The sequence below is a fragment of the Crocodylus porosus genome, unplaced genomic scaffold, assembly GCF_001723895.1.
Source record: "Crocodylus porosus isolate Cpor-Errol unplaced genomic scaffold, CroPor_comp1, whole genome shotgun sequence".
Classification (NCBI taxonomy): domain Eukaryota; kingdom Metazoa; phylum Chordata; order Crocodylia; family Crocodylidae; genus Crocodylus; species Crocodylus porosus.
In genome coordinates, this window is record NW_017728906.1 from 8,325,423 (window position 1) to 8,335,159 (window position 9,737).

Consider the following 9,737-nt stretch of genomic DNA (forward strand, 5'->3'; position numbering starts at 1 on the left):
TTTCAGCTTGGCATTTATTGTCTTTAGAAAGTGTTGAGTACCTTACCTATCACACTGGCTAATTTACCTGTACTCTTACATTAATTAAGTTTAATGTTTAGAATCAGATTATTCATTCTTGTGTGACTAGCTGAACAGCTTTTTATGCCAGAAAGTAATATGGTAATGAGGAGAAAAGCAGGTGCCAAAGTCCTGACTACTAATCTTTGGTTTACAAGTCCATTTCAGAATTGTCTGATTCTCCAGAATGTAGAAGGTATTGCAAGCTTTTTCTCAAATGATTATCTAGTTAATCCATCCACAGGTATTCTTTATGTACAGTAGTACACTGTATCTTAAAATGCATCTATCCCTAGCATATTCATTCTTGAGTGGGAAGGAGAAATGCCATTTTGAAGTTATAAGTTCCTATCATGTGTTCTGTCAGGATAGCAGCGATTTCAGATGACAGAACAAGAAGCAATGGTTTCCAGTTGCAGCAAGGGATGTTTAGGTTAGATATTAAGAAAAAATTTCTCACCAGGAGGGTAGTAAAACACTGGAACAGGCTACCCAGGATGGTGGTGGAAGCTCCATCCTTGGGGGTTTTCCAAACCTGGCTAGATAAAGCTTTGGCTGGGATGATCTAGTTGAGGCTGGTCCTGCTTTGAGCAGGGATAGAACTAGATGACCACCTGTGGTCCCTTCGATCCCAAACTTTCTATGATTTTATGATTTACATAATCTTGCAGTTTTCTTTTGGGCAGCATTTTACCAGTGCTTTTAAAGTTGCTTTCCAGTGCAATCTGAATAAATTGGGTAGTAGGCAGATTTCTAGGAATATATGCCAAGTTATATGCAAAAAAGACATGTTGGAACCCATTCCCCATACATAGCACAGACCAGTTGCTATCAATGTCACAACAGATATATGGTACCCATGCATAGAAACTTTAAATTTTAAGATGGCAGACTTTTAAGATGGAACCAGTCTTGGATAACTATGACCTCTTGGTGAATGTACTATGCAAAACTCCCAAGGGTCATCTATCTCCAGGATGCAGATCTGAGTATATACCAGGGTTTACTCCCATGCTAGCAACCAAATGCAAAAAATACCAGATGTTTCAAAGAAATCCTCTCTCAGAAGACACTATTGCAGCAGGAACAGCCCTAACACTCTCCAAGAAGAAAGGCAGTGGAAATGGAAATAACTGATCAAAGGAATAGATATGACCCACACTAGCAGGAAAGCATGGTTAACCATTTGCAGGCTGAGTAATGACCTGAAGACAGTACAGCAATAGCAATACCACAACAGGTGGCTCACCAGCTTCTACTCAACGGTCGAGCTTCAAACAAACAAGCTAAAATACAAATTAGATGTCAAACTGATCTGGAGGAAAATCCATGTAGCAATCGATACACAATAGATTAACTTGATGGTGGAATAAGTCATTTGAAGAGTGGCAAAGCAGCTGGATTTAATGACATATACATGAAGCAGATCAAGCACTTTGATCCTGCAACCAAAGTGTGGTGTGGGTATGAAATCTTTTTAACACTTGCTTGTCAACTCTAAGAAAACCTAAGCTATGGCAAGAAGCCCGTGTAAAGTCTAGTAAGGATGTTTCTGGCCCAGAGAACTTTAGGCCAGTGTAACGTCTCTGCTAGCTTTATAAGCTTTACAAACACCTCATTTTCAATTGTGTTGCACCTCACATCGAACAACATTTAAAACTACAAGCCAGATTTAGATCAGGCAAGTCCTGTCTGGGCCAAATACCACCCAGTATATAGAAGATGGATTTGAAGAGGGATGATGAGACTTATTAGTAGACTTATCGGCAGTATACAATAGTCAACCATCAAAACCTGCATTCCAAAGTCAACGATATGATGCACAGCTACCACCTAGTGCAGCTCATCTAATCCATTTTTGGTGAATGGACATTTTTATGCAGCACTGTGCAAGAAGTGGAGCTGCTAGAGACAACAATGAAATGGCCTCCCACAGGGTAGCATGCTAGCACTGATTCTTTTTAACATACAATGACCAACCCATACAGAGTAGTATGAAGTGCTTTATATATGCTGATGGTCTATGCATCATGTCACAAGAGAAGGACTTCATCACTGATGAGAACAGACTAACATGCACTGAGCAACCACTCAGATTACTGCAATAAAGACCCAGCTTCACGCTAAAACAACCTAGGCCCACATCACAGCTTTTTTACCTACGCCGTAGAGAATCCAAGCAAAAATTAAACATCACATGGAATGGATTCACGCTGACTAATCACCTGAACCCTGTGAAGTTGTGGGTTACACTGGACCTAACACTTAACTTCAAAATGTGTAGAGAAAAGGAAAAGGAAAGTCAGTGCACACAAAATACTTCAAAAGTTGGTCACTTCAAAGTGGAGAGGAAGCTGAGCTACGTTATGAACCACTGCTATTGCCTATTGTTACTCCGCTGCACAGTATGCATGTGCAGTATGCAAACGTTCAGGTCATGACAAGAAACCAGACCAGTTCTAAATGACAGTTGTGAAATAACAAGATATCTAAAGCCAACACTAAAGGATAACCTGTACTTACTGGCTGGTATTGCGTCTGCTGATGACCATCAGAAGAAAGGTAGCAAGCCAAAAAGAAAGATCAAGGCAGATGGAAGACCTAAACATCTACTTTTGTGGTCCTACAGAAGTAACTAAATGGCTTAAAGCACATAAGAGTTTTGACCAGTGTTGTAACCTTGCATATGGCTGACAGGGCACAACTGCAGTTATGGAAAGAGAGATTACGTGCAAGCATGTACTATGAAATGAACCTGGAACCTGAAGAGGGCCTTCCCAGAAGGGCTGCAACTGGTCAACATGGTGATCCCTGAATCACCTGCACATGCAAACTGAAAGATTAGAATAGTGCCATTTGATTTGGGTTTTTTTAATGACACAAATATATGCTAGTTCACTGAAGTGCAGACCATGGAGCACTTACGGCAAGACGTGTACAAAGCAGGACCTTGCTGCACCAGTGGGAAGAGCCATCCCTTGTGCACGATTCTAGAAAAGCATCTAGTTTATGTTGAGGGCATGAGAAGAAGAATACCAAACTCTCCACAAATCTCATCTATTAGAACAAATCAGTACAGTGCTATTTCCATGTATAACGCACCCAAGATTGACAAATCAGTCTTCAAAGTTGTATAGGAAAAATACTAAGGAAGGCCTTGGCATTTCATTTTGCTTCAAGGGGCTGAAGAAAATCATGAAGCTTGCAGCTGGACTCTAGAGATAAAGAAATGGATGACATGTTTGCACTTTTCTCTGGAGTCCTAAAGATTTGAGATGCACCTCCGTTTAAAAAAAAAAAAATCTAGCCATTGCAGGAAAAATGTTTATGTTAACAACCAAATAACCCCAAATAATTCTCTACTACAGATTGTACAACTTAAACTGTATTTTACAAGAAGTTTCTGTTGTTCTGAGAACCTGTGGCTTGAATCTTTTTTTAAAAGTGCCAATTTCAATTTTTACTGTACTCAATGGCCTACATTTTCTGATTTCTAAAAAGTCAACTTGTGATTTCAAAAAGATACCTAGCTGGTTTTGTCTTTGAAAAACAAAATCCAGCTGAGGGTCAGCTTGTACAAGTGGGACGATGCTGTGGTTAGCCTGGAATGGCTCCTTAAAAATGTTGCATTCAGTTTCATAGTTTGTAGGGCTGGAATGGACCTGAGCAGATCATCAAGCCTGACCCCCTGCCATTTTGGTATTTGTTTTATCAGAAAGAGATTGAATTGTCTGTTAGCAGAATGGCCTGAATAGTTTGGCACTGCATTTAAATACCCCCACCCGACAAGCACACTTACAGAAGCTGGCATTTAGAAGACTGGAGACTTTTTCAAATACGGTTAACATTTAAGAAGGTGTACATCTAAAGCTGTATTTTGACTCCGCTGGCTCTTTGGGGCTTGGCTTGAAAAATCCTTGGAGACCTCCTAAATATGGTGACTGTTTTTATACAAAATGTTTTTTTTCATTGATTGAAAATAGTTTTAAAAACAAAACGAATACCACAGATGCATGTCAACAGTAATGAACTTAAGAGCATGCTACACAGACTTGCTAGCTCTTGTGCCAGGCCAAACGTTGCTCTCCTGAAAAGACCTAGGGCTTTTGGGATATAGCAAAAACTGTCATATCAGTGCAAGACCAGCCTTCCCGAGTCTCTTTTCCCGAAGGCCGGCTCTGCCTGTGGGCTGGTGGTTGTGGCTCTACGGCCTGCCTTGGTCCTGCAGGCTGGAGGGTTAACCCCCCCAACCTCGCGTTGATCAAGAACTGCAGCCCCCCAGCACTACCTCTAAGAGACGCGCCGTTTTCTCAGCAGCCCTCAAGCTGATGGAGAAGGCAGCTCAGTGAGTAAAGAACAGACAAGGTTGTTTGGGTAAACGTGGTATCTTTTATTAATACAATTTTCCCAACTATTTAGTTGGTCTACGAGGACACTGACAGGAGCCAAGTAGGTACGGGGGGCGTATCCTCCCAGGGGTGGGCTGGGGCCATGGGGAAGGAAACCGGGCACGGTATAAGAGTGGGTACTTGGCTGGGTGCACGCACGGACTGGGGCAGAGTTCTTCACCCGGCTGTGAAGGAGGGAACTTGGCGGAGAGTGGGGGGATGGGAGCAGTCGGGCGACGGGGCTGAGGTAACTTAGATGTCAGGGTGCAGGGTCCCGCTTCCGCTCCACAGCAGTGAGGCTTCCGGGGCTCCTTCCGCCCGGGCGAAGGCGGAGCAGAGGCCGCGCCTCCTCCCCGCGGCGGGGCGGGGCGGCGCTGCGCGGCTCTAGCCCCGCCCCGCCAGGCGCCATGCGGCTGTCGTGCTGCTTGCTTGGAGCGGCCCAGCGGCAGGTGAGACGCTGGAGGGAGGGAGGGAGGAGGTTGCAGCCGTGTCCCGCGTGTGTAGGGGCAGGTGGCTGAGCCCACTCGGTCCCGGCCCCGCCGGCAGCCCTGCTCCTCGGGTTTCTGCCGCCTCCCGGCGGTAACTGTCGGCCCGGGTGTTCGCCTCGATCCCGTCTTGCTGGGATTGACTGCCTCCCTCCTTCGTTATCCCGAGCATCGACTCATTGATCAGGGCTGACGTTATAAATCCTCTGTTATTCCTTATGACGGTTAACAACTCATTAAATATTATTCGCGAATAATAATGTTGCATTAACAAGGATTATTCGGGAGTCGTTCGTTGTTATTAATGCGTTCGTGTAGTTGTTACGAATAATTTATTAACGCACTTCTTGGTGTACTTCATTATTTCTTAATTGGTATTTGTAATTATTAATTTGTTAATGCCATTATTATGAGTGATTTATCATTATCTTCATTTGCTTCATTGTTTGTTAATCGGTATTCATAATTATTTGTTAACATTGTTATGAATAACTTATTATTGCTATCTTCATTATTAGTTTGCTTCATTATTTGTTAATCAGTATTTGTAATTATTAATTTGTTAATGCCATTATTATGAGTGATTTATCATTATCTTCATTTGCTTCATTGTTTGTTAATCGGTATTCATAATTATTTGTTAACGTTGTTATGAATAACTTATTATTGCTATCTTCATTATTAGTTTGCTTCATTATTTGTTAATCAGTATTCATTGCCTGGAAGGGCCCCTGGAAGATCATTGGGTCCAATTTGTTATTATTAGTTTGTTAATGTTATTATTATGAATGTTTTATTGCTATCTTCATTGTTAGTTTGCTTCATTATTTATTAATCAGTATTAATAGACTGGAAGGCTGGAAGGGGCCTCGAAAGATCATCTGGTCCAATTCGTTGTTATTAATTTGTTAATGTTGTTATTATGAACATTTTATCGCTATCTTCATTATTAGTTTGCTTCATTATTTATTAATCAGTATTTGTTGTTATTAACTTTTTACTCTCGCTATTATGAATACCTTATTGCTATCTTCATTATTAGTTTGCTTCAATAAACCATTAATGATTGTCAGAATGATTCATTATTTATCATCATTGTTATGATTGGTTGATCATGCTTATTACTGATTTATTATTGGTGTTATTATTATTGTTGTTGTTATGCCAGGTAACCCCCACAGACAGGGGGCCTGGGTGCCACCAACCCTCCCAAGGCATCACCGGGACAGGGTCTGTGGCTGCGTGCTGTGTCCTTACCATGACTGAAGATTGAAGGCTCCTCTTCTTCTGCTCTGACTTACCTTTTGCACCAATCCTACGCATGAAGTGGCCTGCAAACTGCTTCCCCTGTTGGCAGTCCCTGTTTGCTGGCTCCCTGGTTAGCGGTGCCTCCTAACCTAATTTTCTCCTGCCACAGCTTGAGGCTGTTGCTCCTAGTCCTGTCCCCAGTAGCCACAAAGAAAAGCCTATCTCCTTTCAGGTATCTGAAGACTGTTATCAATTCCCCTCTTAGTCTTCTTCTCTTCTCCCTAATTCTAGTAACCCTAGTTCTTTCAGCCATTCTTCATAAATGTTGGCTCCCAGGCCCCTGTACTGGGCTTTTTCTAAATTGTTAATATCCTTCTGGAATTGTAGGGCCCAAAACTGGACACAGTACTCCAGGTGAGGCTTCACCAGTGCTGAAGAGAGCAAAAGAATCACTTTTCTTGATTGGCCAGTGACACTCCTGCTAATACAATCTAGTATGCTGCTCATATTCAGCTTTTGGTTCACTGTAACCCCCAAGTCTTTTTCTGCAGTACTGCAACTTAGTCCTTCCCCAGCCTGTATTTGTACATGCTGTTATTCTATCCTGAGTGCAAGTCTTTGCACTTGTCCTTGTTGAATCTTATCTGATTGATTGCTGACCATTTCTCCAGCCTGTCCAGGTCATTCCAGATCCTAGCTTTGCCCTCCAGAGTGTCTGCTGTTCCACCCAACTTGGTGTCATTTGCAAGTTGGCTGAGCGTGCACTCAGTGGCATCATCCAAATCATTAATGAAGATATTAAGTAATACCAGACCTAGCACAGACCCTTGGGGAACCCCACTTGATGCCTCCTCCTGACTGGAAATTGAGCTATTAAAAACTACTTGTTGAATAAGATGATCCAACCAGTTATGTATCCCTCTTACTGTCCTTTCGTTTAGTCCAGGAGTCGGCAACGATTTTGAGCAGAGTTCCAAAAACACCTGCAACCTTGGCTCGTAAAATGTTGGTGTGCTGGGGTGGATGGCAGCAGAGTTGTCAGGGGTCTGATTTTTGTTGTGGCAATGCAGCCCTGGCCCCTGAGGCACACGTGCCAAGCAAAATGCCTTTACCACACTGGCATCTGTGCCAGGGGTTGCCTACCCCTGATTTAGTTTGTATTTTCTTACCTTGCTAATAACAATGCTTTGGGAGACGGTGTCAGAATCCTGGATGAATTGAAGGTATACCATGTTCACTGTTCTACCCTCATCAACAGAGCCTGTCACTTTATCAGAAAAAAAAGCAGGTTGGTCAGGCATGACTTGCTCTTGGTGAATCCACAGTGGCTGTTCCTGATCATTGTAAAGCACCTAGGAGAGAACAAGGTGGAATCCTTGAGGACCTGCTCTACGTATCCAGGTATTGAGGTCTGGCTCACTGGTCTGTAGTCCCTTAGATCTTGCTTCCTTTTCTTAAAGATGATGATTACATTTCCTCTATTCCAGTAATCAAGGAAACTTGACCTCCACGATGTCTCAGATTCCTTCAGTACCCCTGGGTGCATCCCATCTGGCCCTGCTAACCTGTTCTGCCATTACTCTATGTTGTTTGTCTCCTGTATCTGTGCTGCCACCTGCACTTGTCTGGTAGCTGCCACCATTTTGTGAAAACAAGTAAAAAAGCCATTGACTACTTCATAGTCTGTAAGTAGTTCCTTCTGCATTTCGTGGGGGACCTATGGAATCTCTGGTCTTCCTCTCGCTTTCTATATATGTAAAATCCCTTTTTATTGCTTTTTGTGCCCTTTGCCACCTGCATTTTAAATTGTGCCTTGGCCTAATTTTTTCTCTGCACACATATGGAACACTCATATATATACTCTTCCCTAGCACAGTGACCAAGTTTCCACTTTCTATAGGATTCCTTTTCGAGTTTCAACTCCTTGAAAAGATCTCTGTCTAGCTAGGCTGGTCTCCTGGTATACTTCCCATTCTTCTGCCTCATTGTGATAGCTTGCTCCTGTACCCTTAAAAAGTTGGCCTTAAAGTACAGCCAGCCCTCCATCTCCTTTTCCTGTAAGGCTTGCCTTCCAAGGGATCCTGCCCTCCAGGTCCCCGAGTTGTTGTTTTGCTTTCCTGAAGGCCAGTGTTCTTCCCCTTTCCATAGGATATTGAAATCTAGCATTTTGTTATCACTGTCACCCACATTCTCAATCAATTCTGCCATATTTGTGAGTCAAGAAGAGAAGGAAGGGGAATCTTGGTCTCTCTCTACCATCTGAATCAATAAGGTTTCCCCAACACACTCCAGGAACATGCTGGACTGCTTGTGCACTACTGTGTTTGCCTCCCAGGAAATGTCCCAGTAATTAAAGTCCCTCATGAGAACCAAGTCCTCTGATTTGGAAACTTCTGTCACTTGTCTGTCACTTGCTTAAAGAAGGCCTCACCCACCTACTCCTCTTGGCTTGGAGGCCTGTGCTGTATGCCCACCATGACATCCCCTGCTTCTTCTCTTCCCTCTGACCCAGATGATTGATAATAGGTATAAAACTTTTAATACAAAGGCAGAATACATAACTTTTTTCCTTCCCATTCCACATCCAGACTAGTCCAGTTGCTTGGACAAAGACAAATGCCACCCATTCCTTATAATCGAATGAGTGCATTTTTATTTTTTGTGACAGGATTTCAGGATACCTACACTTAGTTATTCCTTGAGTACTTAATATATATTTCTACCCTGGAAAGTGACTTCGTTAAAGATCCCATTGTGGAGTTCTGCTTGCAGTGATTGTATTCAAAGTCAGAAGTGGTTTATGTTCCTACATGCTAGACCTGCAAATCCGTACTGTGTTCTGAGGTTGCTTTTTATAGCGAGGGAATCCCTCTGCTTTTTTTTCAGCCACAGTATAGTTATCCAATTGCTTGAATACAAGTAACATGCTTTCCAATTTAATGATGCAGTCTGAAAGTCAAACTCTCTGCTTTTTTGTACCATTACTAGTGTTCAGTACTGCTGACCTAATTTTGCCATTAGCTATATCTGTGTTGCCCTCATAGCTTCTTATTTTGCTTTCAGTGACACCGGTGCAGCCCCCATTGGCCTTCTCTGTTAAAAACAGCATCTACAAAACTTGCTCATAAATATTCTAAGGTCCTGTCGGTTTTACTGCTGAAAGGTGACCTACAAAAGTATGTGAGAAGGAAGGTGGGAAGAATAGGTTCAGTGTTCTTTTTTTTTTTTCCCTTTTAAGAAACAACCAAAAAAAAGGACACAATCAACATTTTCCTTTTGAAGGTCTCTTTTAAAAACTTAATTTGGTACAGAAGTTAAAGTATCTGGTGTGACACCTGTTTTTCTTTCAGAGAAGGAGATTGTCACGGAGTCACGCAGGTGCCCTGTGACTGTGAGGGTTATTGGCAGAGCTGCCAATCACCCAGGCAGCTCAGGTGCCGGTTGCCAGGGTGACCAGCTGGGTCACGTGGCCAGAAGGGGGCAGGGCCCGGCCTTTATAAACAGCTTAGGCCGGAGCCTGCCTCACAGTTCCCTTCTGGCTGCCGCAGGAGCAGGA

At 42.9% G+C, this 9,737-nt stretch overlaps 1 protein-coding gene across 1 annotated transcript in view; it reads left to right on the top strand.

Moving 5' to 3' along the window:
* Positions 1 to 4,836: 4,836 nt before the first annotated feature.
* NSUN3 (NOP2/Sun RNA methyltransferase family member 3) overlaps positions 4,837 to 9,737 on the top strand; it is a 34,854-nt gene continuing 29,953 nt past the window's right edge. The window contains exon 1 of the mRNA XM_019528672.1: positions 4,837 to 4,897. Coding sequence (XP_019384217.1) covers positions 4,856 to 4,897 — 42 coding nt within the window. The 5' untranslated portion in view covers positions 4,837 to 4,855. The remainder of the gene's footprint in view (positions 4,898 to 9,737) is intronic.